This window comes from Centrocercus urophasianus, unplaced genomic scaffold (assembly GCF_019232065.1).
Source record: "Centrocercus urophasianus isolate 14NV4802_14NV808 unplaced genomic scaffold, USGS_Curo_1.0 seq_10, whole genome shotgun sequence".
Taxonomy (NCBI): domain Eukaryota; kingdom Metazoa; phylum Chordata; class Aves; order Galliformes; family Phasianidae; genus Centrocercus; species Centrocercus urophasianus.
The window spans coordinates 72,567,924-72,584,607 of record NW_024884142.1 but is presented as its reverse complement, the minus strand read 5'-3'; the positions used below and the strand labels follow the sequence as shown (position 1 = coordinate 72,584,607).

The 16,684-nt window shown below is 34.8% G+C and overlaps 1 protein-coding gene across 6 annotated transcripts in view; it reads right to left on the bottom strand.

Annotated features, from left to right (window-relative positions):
• BIRC6 (baculoviral IAP repeat containing 6) overlaps positions 1–16,684 on the bottom strand; it is a 169,817-nt gene that overhangs the window by 54,650 nt on the left and 98,483 nt on the right. For all 6 annotated transcript variants that reach the window (XM_042812417.1, XM_042812440.1, XM_042812432.1 and 3 more), the window contains exons 57-64: positions 15,658–15,787; positions 12,271–12,402; positions 9,839–10,006; positions 8,438–8,611; positions 7,312–7,508; positions 5,444–5,744; positions 2,670–2,887; positions 824–988 (exon numbers count right to left, since the gene is read on the bottom strand). In XM_042812417.1, coding sequence (XP_042668351.1) covers positions 824–988; positions 2,670–2,887; positions 5,444–5,744; positions 7,312–7,508; positions 8,438–8,611; positions 9,839–10,006; positions 12,271–12,402; positions 15,658–15,787 — 1,485 coding nt within the window. The remainder of the gene's footprint in view (positions 1–823; positions 989–2,669; positions 2,888–5,443; positions 5,745–7,311; positions 7,509–8,437; positions 8,612–9,838; positions 10,007–12,270; positions 12,403–15,657; positions 15,788–16,684) is intronic.

Below are 16,684 nucleotides of genomic sequence, written 5' to 3'. Positions count from 1 at the left end.
ATCTTCATCAGCAAGGGCATGGACATTTTCAGAATTCGACCTCATTACCCAGCTGTAATGTTAGTTAACACATTTGAGCTGACAGTTCTGTGAATGAAATTTTTGATGACTAGAATGTTTCTCTTTTACACTGCTCTAAGATAACTGGGGTTGGCTGCATTTCACAATCGGACTTAAAAGGCCTAACTGAATGGGACTATCTTGTCCTTAATATAAGGTATTTGAAAGGCATTGGTAGTACTGAGATCTAGATGCTCACTGTTGATTTAATATTGCTATTTAAGAGACACAATCAAGATGTCATTATCCATATGTCTGAGTGAGATTTTGTTTTGCTGGTATACAACACATCCATGGACACTTCACTAACAGCTTTGGACACTTTCTTAAAGCAGAGAAAAAAACAGTGAAAAATGAATAGGTAACATGACTTTTGCATAAAAAATGTCTGCTTACTTATCCCTTTTCTTTGATGGACAGTCTTTACTTTTGACTGAATGCCACAGAGATGTATGACAGCTCCAGGGAAATATACCAGAAAACATTTTGGTTTACAGTCTATTCAGAACTGTCACCTATGCTTACCCCGTGTCCTTTTTATGCAGTAGCCTAGTGAAGCTTGAAAACTGCCTCACTCAAAATATATTTAATTTTTCATGTACAGAGACGTATACACAGTTGTAAACGGTTTTGTTTTGGTTTTCTTTTTGCCCAAAGTACCATAATTACTGTTCTATCAGACTAAATTACAAATTCTATTTTTGTTTCCTAGGCCCTAATATTTCAATCACTTGTGATTAATCAAAATTTCATCATTACACACCTGTAGAAGGCAGGTCACATGCTCTTCTTCTAGCCTTTGCTTAGTCAAAGCTTGCTCAACATCCCATCCTGAAGCTGTGGAGCCCGTTCCAAAGCCTGTACCCTTAGCCCAGTACAACTGCTGTTCTTCTGTTGAAGCACTGTTGTGTGTACTTGATACTTGTGGCTAAATTACAGGAAAAAAAAAAAATCATAATAATTTCATAATTTTTACCTTACCAACCAATTATCTAAAAAGCCTTTATTCTGCAGAATAATGTAATCTCAGTTTATTAATATAATCAAGATATTAAGATCCAGGTGAACTCAGAAGCTGTGAATAGGAATACTCCTGCCACAAAATTCCAGAACAGGTCAGCACTACATTGCTGTAAGTGATTCTTTGGTTTAACTAAAACTGCAAGTCCATTTTTGTTATCATTTAAAATACTGTTACTGTTTAAATGATGAAAGACATTAAAATGTTACGTAATCAATATTACGCTAAACAATAAGTCTCTGAAATTATTACTATTTAACTCCTAGTCAAGTTGAATAACAATTAGAAGAAGGGATGAAAGGAAGGAATACAGGGGCCTCTGCCTCTCCTCCACCCCTCACACACTTTGCTGTCCAAACTCTTGAGGATCTTTGTAACCCTCCTTTGGACGTTCTCAATAGGTTTACGTCCTTTTCATGCTGTGGCACCCAAACTGCACCCAGTGCTGGAGGTGAGGTGATGAAACAGCTGTGCGATTATTGTCATGAAGACACTGCCACACATGAATGCTCAGGAGGATTTCACGAAAAATTAAAGGCAAATTCCTTGCCATGGAAATACAAGCTTTGGTGAAGAGTCTGGTGGATCTCCTCTTTCAAGTTTCCACCTATCACTTGGATAGCTAAGAATTGTGTGAAACAACCTGTTTTAGGGGTCATGGAACAGCTCAACCTGAGATCAGAATTAATGGCTGCACTTTCTAATCAAAGTTACTGTAATGTTAAGACATTCATTCGTCATCAGTCTGATACTCAATTAGATGCAGAATATCTCAAATCCCCTTCAAAATTAACTAGCCAATAAAGTGAACTATATTTCTGTAGTTTTCTCTCTTATTTCCTCAACTCCCTCACCAGTATCAGAAGCTGCCAAAATATGGGCAGCCGTATATTCAGCAGCAGTTAGCCATATTTAGCCACCAGAACTTTTTCTGAGTGACACAAGTCTCTGCCGCCATACAGTAAGAGAGGGAAAGCCATCAACTAATTTTAAGCATGTTTTGAGGCAGTCTCATGCAGAAATGGCACCTCATAATCCTAAAAAAAAAAATCAGTTGATGCACATTCTGAATATAGGGTAGTGTAAGGTAAGCGCCTTGAAAAAGTTTTATTTTGGAGATCCACTTGGGATCCTGAAAAGTGTAGAAATATTAAAGACTGCTCCACTAATTCATTAATTTTCACAACTCATTTACATTTATAAGCTTTTAAGAGGAAATAATTTGCAGTTAGTAGAGTTTAGATGATGAATGCTAAATAAGGTAATGAGGTCATGCTAATGAATGATAATTAATAAAGAAAGAACAACCCTCCATTATCATGCCTCTCATACACTGAAAAAAATGATCCTGTGAAAGAAACTGATTACACCTTAATGCTTCATGATAAGCCTTCTTTGTTGGTTAAATTTTATGATTACTATGCTTATATGCAACAAGCAAGTATAATCACTTCAGTATTTTATAATTATTTTTCTTCTTCATTCAAATGCCAACTGTGTAGAAATTAAATTTTAATGAAAGTGGTGAATTATTTTCTTTTTTATAGCAAAAACTGTTACTTTGCAATTGTTCTGCTACTAAACTTACCTCTGCCTGGTTGGGACTAGCATTGGGAACTCTTGGTGCATGGTGGCTTAGAGCAGACAGACAAGCAAGGATAAGATGTATAGCTCCAATTTCCAGTGCCATTCGCCTAAGCAGCACTCCATCATCAGTAGTCAATGGTGTAGTGCTGAACAAAGTGCGCAACACATGGAAGGGAAGGGTTGGAAGCACATTTGCTGAAGGAGACTGCAAGATATGACCTGGATTTAAAAAAATAATGAAAGTCACATTTTCTTTCTGTAGTTCAATATTGTCTGTTAATCTTTGCAGCGATTTGCACAACACAACAATACAGAAATATACTAAGGACTTAAGCATTCTGCTATGGTAAGCTATCTAATATTAAATTTCTCTTAAGAACATTTTTTCAGAAGAATATTTCTTTACTTCCATTATGGACTTCGTTAAAATCAAAAGTTAGAATATTTGATTCACCATTTCCAGGGAGGAAAATTAACTCTTTAATAATCATGTGTGTTTTCTGTATTTAACTACACTGCAGGTTATACTTCTAAATAAAAGAGAAAGATGCTGGTTCAGACTAATTCTTTCTTTCCAAGCCTTGCAAGCAGAATGAGTTAAAGCACACAGATGGTCAACAAAAAGCAGCTCAGCTGACAAGCAGCTGTAATGTATCACGATGTGTTTTTTGCTTTTTATACTCGTGATCAAATTATGAATTAAACCACCGCACAATCCAAGTTGTGATGTGACTCAAGTTGAATACGTGGTGAAATACTTGCATAATTTTAATTACATGAGCTGCATGCTTACATTTTGTAAATCTATCTAAAAAATTTAACCTGTCTGTATTACAAGCAAATTAAAAACATTACAAACAGTGGAACGACCTCCAAATGCAACAGATGTATTTGGGAACTGTCTCTATTCTTTTTGTGTGTATTTAACAATGCATTTCACATTATGTCTACAGTGTATATGTAAAACACAGATATTTAAACACTGAAAATATTTCTAAATAGCCAACTTCGTTCAGAAGTTTTCTTCTCATTTTAAGACGTTTATATTATTTTCTCCCTCAAGAGTCTATCAGCTATATCATCCAGAAGAGTTACTGAAGTACATTACAAATCTGGCTATGTGTTTGTATGTATACATATCTAAACAAACGCACCAGTTTGTGTCTATTTGCTACTCTTTGTAAAGAAAAAAGAAGGATGCAAAACATTATTTGACCTGGATCTTCCTACATAAAATTACCCTGACAGTTTTCCACAACTGTGGGTGTACCCAAATGGCAATGGAGAAAAGATAAAATTAAAAAGAAATCTAAACATGTGCCCAAGATCTACCTTCACAGACAAATCAACCCATATTTAACATATAAACCCTGAATTTTTAAGTGCAGATCTCCATATTTTGTGAGAAGGATTACAGGGGTATTAAAAGATGTATTTACAAAAGCAAAGGAAAACATTAATACTTTATACAGAGAACTTGTGTAAACTACTGCAAACTGATACTGTGTTTGATAAAGAGCTGAATTCACCCTTTTAGCTAGGAGAATGAAGAAACTGACTATTTAGTCCAGCAAAACCATAGGCTAAAAGGAAATACAATTCCAGTCATCAAGTACATGAGAAAGAACAGTTATCCACAAAGAATAATGCAGGTACAATGATAACTGGGCACGAAACTGGATATGAGTAATTTTAGGCTGAAAATGAAAGACAGCTCCCATCTATCAGGAAAATGGTGTCTGGAACTGTATTCCAATAGCGATAGTAGATGCGCTCAAGAAGAAAGAAAAGCAATCAAAAAAGGTCAAGTTTTGTGTTGGCCTCTTTCTCTATACAAAATGCATCTATAATTGTTTGCAAAAGCGAAGGACTGAAATCAGCTCAAGAAAACAAAAATGAGAGTTAAGTGTATGCAGTCTTCTAGTTAATTACTATTTAAATCAGGTTGGAGTAATCAGCCAGTAAACTGCATAGTTGTTTGTTAAGCAGTGTATTCCTCACTACTGTCCTGTATCTAAATATACAAGAACTAAAATATAAAACAGAAAGGACAGTAAGCAAGACTTACACTGCTGAACTGAAACAAAATGCAGGTGGTTAACATATGGAAAAACAGCATTGTTTGCAAAGGCATAATGAAAGAAGTCTGAAAGTACTAGCATCTTTTGTTTTGAAAAACATTGAGAAATAATCAATACTAGAACTATATGCATTATTTGAGGTTGGAAGGACACTGACGACTAAGAATTTGTATGCTCATTTGTTCATTTGTCTAAGAATAGTCCCTTTATTCCTATGAACTCACACTATTACAACAGAGTTCACTCTTAGCTAATTGGTTGCAATAATCTTTAAATTCTCCTCTCTTCTTCTAATGTAATCTCAAAGAGTTTATCCTACGTCTGCTTTAGCTTTGCTTCTGTCTATGCTACTTTGAATTTGGCTGCACCCAACATTTCCTCAAATAGTTGCGCACATCCTACTACCCAAGACAGTTCTGTCCAAGTGCACTGGCATTTTAACAATGTCATTTCTAAGTTCAATCAGTAGTTGTTTTACAATTACTCTAGCATCCAGATGTAAGCATATGAACACTGATGATTGTCACGAAACTTCATGAGGAAGAATTTCATATTCAGAGATGAGATTATGACAGTGCTAGCAAATTGCACAAACCATTTCTAACTTCCTGCTACACATATTACAGTATAAATAATTTAAAGTAAAATGATCTAGCTGTGGTCTACAAAGAAACGTAATAATTGCAGCACATACTTCCTTCACCATCATCTGTAACTCCCAACACCAATCTCAACAGACACTGAGCATGTTTCCGTTCTTTTAGCAGCACCTCAGCATAGCCCGGGAGACGAAGAAATAAACCAAAGGCAGCCAAAGAATGAGCAGGTATGGGAGACATAGTCTGAACTGTTGACTTGATCGGTGGAGGTTCTGCAGCAATTGTTTCTGGTGCTTCGTACACCAATTCTCCTGATTGTTCAATAGTAACCCATTCAAACTGATCACTGTCCTTCTGCTTTTCCTGTGTGGTTGACGTAACAACTGGAGTGCTCACCTTAAACAAGAACAAGAATTAAAAGAGCTGATAGCCATACAGCCAATTAGGATCTGAAGGACACAAAATCTTATGAAAGATCTTTAAAATTCACATTAAATATACTACTATTAACAGATGCATGGATCAGGGACTACCAAAAACACAGGGTCGTATGAACCCAGTACAGTCACTCATGTCTTCCTAAATTTAACATCACAGAAGCTTCAAGCTTTTATAATATTTAAATACAATGACAAGTATCAGTAAAATAAAGCAAGATATGAGTAAAATTAAAAGCAAGAGTCTAAAGAATTCAAGAGTCTTTACCATGAATCTTCTATTTAGCTTTACTGCACTTGCTTTGTTTTTACAATAATTCTTATTCTGTATTTAAATTTAAACGTACCACAAATAAGAAAAACATATTTCAAGAAAATAACTTCCCAGAACTTCCAGAAGACTTCAAAGAAGGGAAAAAAGGGATTAAATTTCTTATGGCCATAAGCTGACTTTTGCCTGTTGCAGTATTACACAGATCTGTCTGTATCAATGCAGACTACATGCTATTTCACAGTATCTCCAAATTCCATAATCACCTACGCAAACACATTTCCTTAACTTTGAGATGTTCTACAGGCTTCATGCGATCTCTCTAAAACATTTTCAGACAAACTATACTTCCATGTAACGTGCTGCCAGTACCGAATGTGTTCTTCCTGAATTGCACTGCTATTTACAAATGACTCACACTAATCACCCTGATCTCATGACAGGCTATCCACTCCTGCCATAATTTTGCAGTCAAGGTACTCAGCAGCACCCTTCAGTCATGATCAACCTATTTCACAGGGAACAGATATTCACTATTTTTATTAGGTATATCAGTTAAAAAAATGTTAAGAAACACAACCAACCAAATAATTCTGGGGCTATTTCTGATTTTTTTTCATAATAAGGACCTGCATACCAAGAAAAGCAGCCAAAGAATTCCACACAAACACAACTGCTGACATTTTCAAAAAGCCTATCCACAGAAATTCTATATGTAATTATGATACTCAGAGATGCACACATGTACAAATAAATAACATATTTACTATGAAAATCATATGCTATTATTATAAAATTAATTCAGATAAGATTATTTATAATTATAATATATAAAATAAAATTATATAGTCCACGCTGAAGATGGCATTTCATTTAAGCACAAAAAAATGATCACTGAGAATAATTAAATGATATGTAAGTATGGCTTTATAGCACAACAGCAACTCTTTGCTACCATACCCTCCTAAGTATCTTAGGAGTTAACAGAGGTAAGGCAAGAAGAATACTGAATTCCTGCTTTTGTTTTACAAGAACATGGCTATTCAAGCAAACTGTAAGATGTCTAGGGAAACAGCATGTACAACTGTACTGCTGAGGAGTCATGCACTTGTGTATTTTCAAGTTGTTTCCTCTCCTGGCTGAGATTTCAAAATGGAGATTTCAAACTCAACCACATAGGAATATGGGGAAAATACTGTTCTCGAACAAACAAAAAATTATTAGCATGCTTTTCCAGACTGATTTTTTCACTTACTTGCTGAATTACATCAGGATAAAGCATAGGGAGTCTCTCTGCAATTAGGGCCAATCCACCCATCCCTGCAAAAACTTGCAGTGGAGACTGAATGGGACATGTTTCAAGAAGTGATTCATCTAACACTGCATCCATGCACTCATCCCCAGGACTGATGGCTTCATCTTCAGGACAAGGACCCAGTAAATCTGTATGTTCTACAAAAACAGAAAGGTAAAACAAGTTAATAGGTCATCATCAATAGTGTGTATTTTTTCCTCCTTCTCAGATAAAAAACTACATCAAAAGTAGGGTTTCCTTTTACAGTAAAAGCTGAGTCAAGAACTGAAAGAAGATTAGGTTAGGTTGTGGTTGGACTCGATCTTTAAGGTCTTTTCCAACCTGAGCAATTCTATGATTCTGTGAATGAGTACAAGAATATCAAAAGAAAATTAAAATATTAGTACCTTTTGGCAATTATAGCAAACTCATGACATAAGTATGGATAATTTATGCAGATTAATATGCTAATTATTACAATATACATAATACAATTGTTCGAATATACATTTTTTACTGAAAATTAATAAGATTCTTCTTTAGGTTTTGTCTTTTTTAGAAAGAGACTGATCTATCTAACGAGTTTTTACAAAAGCCTCTGTCCTAAAATAGCTGCATGATTAACTTTGTAGTTCCATGCTGTGCAGGCAGGTTGGTGATCACATCACCTTGGCTAAATTTCAAGGTCCCATTCCTCTAAGCCCTTCCTTAAATAAACAATAACAAAATATTTCCAATCAGATTCCTGAGATGCAGATTTTCCCTCTTTTTTACCCAATTCACTGTAACTAGAACATAGCAAGCAATGAGAAAAATCCCTAACAAGAAGCAGACTATATTAGGTGATTTTAAAAAGAATGTTCTTAAAATCTGAAGTTATGAGACACGCTCAGATGGGCTTGATAATAATTCCCATTTTCCATGAAGCATGTTAAGTACTCAGGCTACTGTAACAACATTTTTCACAGGTGTCTGTAAGTGCTCCTGCATTACTTAATCTGCCCTGGCTATTAGCCCAAACACACACTACTGAGAGCTGGCATTATAAAGCCTTATAAAAAGGGAAAAAAAAACCCACAAAACTCACCTTTTTCTGTATGAAGACGTTTAAACGAGTCTGTTTTTGATAAGCTTGGATCTGAGATTACTTTGGATCCAAGCTTAACTGTCAAATCTATCGATCGGTATCCTTGAGGGAGTTTACGGTCATACAGGAGAGTCAGAAGCTGGGCAAGAGTCATTTCAGCGGGTAATGGCTGGCCTAAACAACAACGGCATTGAGTCAGAGTGAAACGTTGTGAGAGGGTTATCATAACATAAATGTCCATATGCTGTTCTTCTGCTGCAGAAGCCAAGTATACTAAATACTAAGTGGCTCTAAACCAAGGCCTTACTTCCAGTGTATATTCTCTTGGGAATTCCCTACAGCAGCTCTGTGTCAAAAGCCCAAACCACTTAACATATTTAACAAATGGCTAAGGTTGTAATTTGATGTGCATTTCAATTGGGTACTGCCTTGCCCCCTACTATTAAATCCAATTGATTACATTGTGGTGACATAAAAGAATATGACAAGAGGATAAAAAGACTGAAGTGGAAGAATCTGTAAAATAAAGAAACCTGCAGATCCTTTTCAGCGCTACAAACCCCAAGCCCACTTCAATACACCAATTTCAAGACAGAACAGCTCAAGAAAAAGTGAATGGCAGTGCAGGGAGTAATTTTCTCAGCAACAGTGTAGAAATGAAATGCACATGCAGCTACAGCCCAAATCGATCACTCATATCTGGACTTCAGCCACTGTGCTTAGGAAGAATACGTTATTCCTTGAAATTACAAGTTACTCTCAAGGCAGAACAAATTTTCCTGGTAATTATTAGATGTAAAGAAAAATGTTTTAGAATTAGATGATTTAATATACTTAGCCAACTAATTTCATTTTGACAGTACTTGGCCAATTAACGGAAGTCCTGGTAAGGTTTTCTATGGCAATCCATCTCATCAACGGAGGATGGTGTCTAATGAAATGAATGCTAATTCTTGCTTCACTTACACAATGGCAAGACAGTCTTCCACTATTTTCCATCACTGATTCTGCATTTGTGTACATGCATGACAACTGTTAGATGAGAAGTGTGATCAATGAGACCATTACACAAATACAGAATGGTCTATAGCACAATTAGAGGACAGTCACATTTTTAACAGCTATGTACTGAAGAAAGCATTAAGGGCAAAAATATCTTTGATTAGAGATCTGACATTTCTTAATTCCATCAGTTGCTTCCTTTTTCTTTTTTGGTCAAGTTACGAAGATACTATGAGGCTTCATTTCCACTTGAAAGCAGTCTTCAGCCCAAAAGTGCTCTACTCATTATGTGAGTGAATAAACAAAAAAGTATGTCATCATCGTACTGACTTTCTAAAGAAATAACAGCCACCAAAAAAGGTCATTTTCTTTAAGCTCAAAGACAGTTATTAAACTTACCTGGTAGAAGTTTATGGTAGAGATGGAAAACTGGAACGCTAATAGTCTTGCTGGAAGATTCTGCTCCTGAGGAAGAGGTACCTACTTTATCTGCCATCACTCTTCCTCGTCTTGATGGTGGACGTGGAGGGGTAGATGAAACAGCTCTTTTTGACTGAGATTTCAAACCTAGTACAGAGATAATAATAATAATAAAATTATTATAGCATTTAATAATTTCAGATAGCTAAGTTGCAGTGTAGCCAATCCTTTCAACTGTTGCAAAAAAGTCATACAGGAAAATACAACTAATAAATATCAGAACAGCATTCACATATAAAATACATTTGAATTTAATCCCAGTATTTTTCACAGTTGTGCATCCTCCTAAGTCCCAAGTAAAAAACAAGCTGTAACTGTAAATTATTACTTTGATTTTGCTCTTAAACAGTTAAAGAGCCTGTCTATCAGTGGGACTGTCCTAGTTTTATCAGTATTCCATATGATGACATAATGATATGGTTTTTCTTTCCTTCTCCCTGAAAGGGGAAGAAAAGGCCCCCCTTTCCCTGTTGCACTTGATAACATGACAGGGACCTATAGTAAATCTTTTTGAGGTTGTTTTTTCAAACTAAAATCAAGTAAGGTAAAAAATTTCTACATCGACAGATATTTCAATGCACAGTCCAAGATAAACATCTGACTTACCAGGTGACTTCAGCTACAGTACTGACATTAGAACAAGTGATGAAAAGTACCTTTAAATGTACTTTTAAAACTGCTTTAGTCAGAACCTTGTTAAGAACTATGTAAAAATTAAAGGGTTTAATAGGTACATGAAAGCTTACTAAGCTTATGTATCAAAACTGCCACATTTTGAGACAGTCAATGATGAAGTATACTGAAACTGGATTAATAACATGTTCTGCCAACTGTATAGAAGGGCAAGAAGTCAGCAGATCTACACAGGAATATATGTGCAACTACTGGATCATAAACAACCAAGAGCAGCTGTAAAAGTAACATTATCCTGACCAGAAATGTTATAATATGCTTTGACTCCACCTTCTTAGTAGGATAAGCTACAATACTCAGCTAATTTCAGTCTACTAACAGTCTTTCTCAAGAAGATCAGGTTCCAAATAACATCTCTCTCTAACAATTTTACCAATAGGGAACAGGTAAAATAGTGACTGCATGAGTATGAGGAAACAAAAAAAAATAGTAAAAAAAAAAGAATATAACAAGACAAGACAAAAGACTCCATGAGAAGGCAGTTAAAACCAAACGTAAATTAAATCTACACTTAAGTTGTTTTACTTAAATGGAAGAAACACAAGCTAGAAGGAAGAACTTAAATCTTTCTTTTTGAACAGGAAATTGATTATATGAAGCAGCATGACCAGAGATGCAAGTGGGATGAGACACAGCTAACTACACTATGACCTACTTTCAGTGCTAATATGTTGTTTTCTTCCTAGTTTCTTTGTTCATGCTTTAACCCTTCACTTAAATGTCTTATGTTTTAGATCATATCCTGCCTAAGTGGCACCTATTGCAAAAATCTCTCTCTCTCAAAAAAAAAAAAAAAAAAAAAAGTTATAATTAACAATAAGCTGTATTGTTTTAAATATATACCAAGATCCATGAAACTGCTGCCCTACTGAACAGTTGAATTTAGAATTACTGCTATATCTAAAATCTTACAATTAAAAGCTTAAGAAACACTGGTGCCAGAAGTCAAAGAAAATCAGCCTCTTCATCATGCCTCACGAAGTGTAAATGACACTGAGAATGCTCAATGAGGGCAGAAACCTAGATGAAGGTAGTTTGAAGTTCAATAACCTCTCACACACTAGAGCCCCCAAAAAGAAAGACCAATGATCTCTACAGCCATCACCTGAACTGTAATGTTGTACCACTGCAAGATTACCCTACTCAATCTATAGCTCCTGTAGCAATGGAGCAATACCCTTCATTTGTGCTTTGCAAGTGGAATAATCTGGTTTTATTCTGACAGTTTTAAATACGTGAAGCAGAGGAATACATTCATTTCCAAAACATAATGTAGAAGTAGGTGATTAAACTCTGAAGCACTAGCCAATGCAAAAAGGCAGAGGAATTAATACTCAACCTATAATAACAGCAGGCAAATACTAGTATCTTAGCATATAATCTAAACTCTGAGTGTGCATCTACAACACACTAGCCACAGCACCCACAACAGACAGCCAACTTTAGGTACAATTTACCAGAATCTATCAGCAGATAGCAGAGACAGTAGTTCAATCTGGATCTGATCTTTGCTGCTTAGCAGCCAGTTAGGTTAACTGGGCATTACAATCCTATCTAAAGATCATTAATAATTAAATGAATAACTGTAAATTTGATTTCCCTCCCTCACTCCTTTAATGTCTGAAATATAATTTTTCAGAAGATGAACAAAAACATACCAGAAGCAACAACAACACTGTAATTGTCCTGGAATCCATTTTCTGCCTTAACTTTTTCCTTTTCTTCATAGTTCTTCTTTTCTTTATCTTCTTTTTGTTCATTAATTAGCTTAGCTGTGATACTGGGTGTATCTATACAGGAAAAAAAATAAATCAAAACAGGAGAGAATGTTATTTTAATATAACATATTGATTTTGTTGGCAGTTTCTAGTTTGTTAACACGACTATATTTGAACTATTTCTGTGGCTTAGATTTCCATCCCAGGCAACAATATTCTTATAAATATTTAAGAATGTAAGTATTACAAGTGCAATCTCCCCTCCCTAGAATCTGCCCTTTAACAATTTAAAACTATTACAACCTAAATCTGTTACATGATAAGTATACTTATGTTAAAACACAACTGCAACAATTAAAAAAAAAAAAAAAAAAAAGAGATTAGAAAAAGACAAGACAAGCAAGTGAATGAGAATCAAATCAAACCTAAGGAAAAAAAGAAATGTATTTACTTATTTTTAAAGGATATCTACAGACTTACTTATATTGTTGTATTTAAGCCTAAGCATCTAGATAGCAGTTTCAGATCTGGTGAAATTATGAGATGCATAAAGAACACATCCAAAACCTGTGCATTTGCTTTAGTGAATACTTAGTGCAGTACAATAATTTCAGTTTCATCATTAGTGTAGATCAAAGACATCAGCAAGCAGCTTAAAAAATTGTTTATTGTTCATTTCAATGGATTATTTTACACTTCGTAAACCACCGGTATCAAAATTTTTAAATCATTCTCCAGTTTCCTTGGAGAAGATACATAGTGTGAAAATGCTGTTACTCAGGACCTAATATATATTTACATTTATTTATGTACATACCTGTGTGTATATTTATTTATAGACATGTATTTCAGACTTGGTGTGGATATCCTCATTAGCACTTTTAATATCCTCATCAGTATTATTTATATACTAAGCAGTAGTTTGGTCTCATGGGCTGAATGCCCATTTATTGGTGGACAATATAAACTTCATTAATAAAACTACTGAAGATGCTTAAGACAACACATTTTTATTACTCAGATAATATCCACATTTGTCATTCAGTCTTTCTGACCGGTCATGATCAGCAGATTAAAACTAAGGTGGATGGAATACAGAACAACTGATACTCATTCTAGACTATTCCATCTGCCATGACACTGCATACTTTCTTCCTCTGGTGAAGGGATGTGAGCAGCGATTTTAGCAATGCTCTTACATCATACTTTCTTATTTTTTCTTTTTTAAGGCAGTGAGAAAAAAATATTAGATCAACACTCTTATTTTATATACAGAAAGTATGAAATGATCAATGTGAGATCTTAATGTAACAGAAGACCTTCAAAGAATAGCTAAGAAAGAAAAAAGAAATTAATCCACGGACCAGTCTTCAAAACAGGATCTTCAAAACTTCCTACTGTTGCAGAGGTAGCAGCCTGTTTTTCCTTTGCCACTACCAATACACCCCATCTCTCCCCTCCTTTCACCCTAAATATACAGTTCTTTCCTTGTATATTAGTTGTCTCCATTTTCCAACCATGAACTTCACAGAAAGATACACAGGAATCACAAAGCTTTTAATATCATCAGAAAAATCACAACAGATACAGGAGGGAAGCGTAAAGCAACATGAACCTTTCCAGAACTAATTCTTTCAATTTAAAATGAGACAATTCTGTAGCATAAAGCGAAGTTATGATGTGCTGTGAAGTCAGCATTTGATCCATTTCATTATGTGCATTATTGTACATCACATCAGCACATTCCCTTCCCCAGACCCTATTAGCAGTGGCTATCAGGCTGAGCACAATACACCGAGGCAGCTGATCAGTACAGATTATGTCACTGCTCAACAACTGATCTTCACCTCATGTGCATCAACTGTTTCTCTCATTAAAGTATTTCTGACCATAAATGGCAGAAGGAACTTGGAAGCTCTTGGACAGACATTCCACACATGATCATGTCTGAACACTAAGTTAATAAAGACTTCTATACAAAACAGCATAGTATTCCGTAGTAAATAAACTTCAAGCATTTTTCTAGGCTTCACTGATTTTAATTAACATTCCAAAGCACGTGCTGTTTTTATCAAGCACCATTACTGTACTTCTATCACTTCATTAGATAACATAGTTATTGTCCAAATGCATTATTAATTATGTAAATGCATAGATTTTAACTAGATATTAAAAGGCAACAGTTCTTCTGAACTCTACGAAGAACTGCTTAAGAAATTAAATTTGATCCTACAGTCAAAAAAAGTTAATGCATATGTATAAGGATTACATACCCAACCAGGTACGTATGCAAGCCCTTCACAGTGTACATCCGCAGTATGGCAAAATCTTAACAACTGTGATCATTCTTTTACTTTGATTTACTATTATTGACGACATCGTAAGATTAAAATGGAATTACTGGTGTTCCCCTTCCATCACTCTGTTTCTTTTCTTTGAATTCTACATGCTTGATATTGATTTTTTTAAGGTAACATATTTTGCTCTATTTTTTACCTGAAGTGAATCAACTTGATAATTTCACCTAGAGAGTTCTGGCATGAACTCAATACCTTTAGGACAATCTCTACATTTTGAAAAAGATTAACCATAATCTTAAACATGCAGGTCGATTTTCTGAAGTATTAATTGAATATCAAGGTGAGATTCATTTTAAGGTTAAGGTATCTCCCATTCATGTACTGAATCTCATATCATGGCCCATGGAGGCCTAATCAAAGCCCACCACAGATTCATTTCTCCACATAAATTCAAGTAGTGTAATGAAATATTTCATTTCATAAAAACAAATGAAAGTCATGCCTTATAATTTGAAAATTAATCTCTACAAGCAAATTAAGCTTTCCAATCTCCATGTAGTATGTAAACTGAAGTGCCTGCATAGTATGCAAAAGTGTATTCAAAGAAATTGGATCATTAGTGCTCTTCTCATAGCAACACCATTGAGATAACCATTTAAGTTTCAGGATATTAAAGTGACATTACTGGGATTTAAGTGAAAGGGTATTCTGAAGATCAATATTTGCAGTATGACTTGAGAGATTTAAGAATACATGAGTACTTAAAAACAAAACAACAACAACAAAAAAACACAACACAACTCCCACCCTCCCCTCTGTAATGGTATCTTAATTGGAGTTTAATGCAAGGAAAAAATAGTATACAACCAGCAAAGTGCATTTTAAACAGAACATGCAAGGTATATTCAAAAGATTATAATTTAAACCTCTGTATCAACAAGTACGTAGGAACAGTGCAAATATACAGGTATGAAAAAAAAGGAAATATGAACTATCTTAAAAATAAAACAAACTGTTGTAAACTTGCCTGACACACGATCGAGAACTTCAGCTAGAGTTGTTGAGACAGGTAAATGAAGAGTACGAAATTTGTGCCCAGCTCCATACATTGGATGTTGAATTACATGACTAGTAGCATTAATTCTACCTTTGTACAGCTGAAAGATAAAAAGTTAACATGCTTTTAAGATTCAGAAATAAGTTAAAACACTAAGTTCCTATAAATATATCTCAGCAAAATAAAATTTAACTGTTAAGTGCGTTTAAAACGAAAACTTACCCTTCAACTTTAGAGGGTCAAATTACGGTAAGATGCTACTTCTCTCGAATCCTGACTTGTGAATAAAGTTCTTCTACTCAGTGCATTTACTTTTTATGATGGATAACTAAGTCTTTATTAGTTCAAATATTTCAAGTATTTTAGTATTACATATTTTAGCCTGATGCGTGTTCATACTTTCATATTGTTCTTTGCTTGCAATAACTTTACAAACTTTTCTGCACAAAGAGCTACTGCTCCCTTTTCCAAACCATCAGGAAAACTGTTTACTAGTATTTATACATAGAACCAATTTAATACTTCATAACAATGGAAAACTGACTTAAACATAAAGTTTTCCTAAGAACTTCAGAAATAAATCCAACACGTTAAAGATTAATCTGCTACATATATTAGAAATATACTCTGCATATTCAGATCACTTTTCAGTCTTCTCTTCAGGTGTGAAAGGAGGAATCTTCTACCCACTAAGAACAGCCAGACTGTTTCTTCAGATGAAACTGAATTACCTGGCAACTTGTTTTTAAGAACTTGTTTCAGTCTCAACTTATTCAGTAACTCTGCAAAAATCTGTTCTATGTAAACCGTCTTATTAGAAAACTGATATTACTTTGATGATACCAAAAGCCATATTAAGAATTGATCCCAGCCAGGTTGAAACAAAACATTTAAACATCTTTGTACTAAAACTTATGTGCTCTCCCTTTTCCATTTAACACTATCTAGCTTCCCTGTCATATATAAAAGCAGAGCAGTTCAGTCACCAATTGTAACT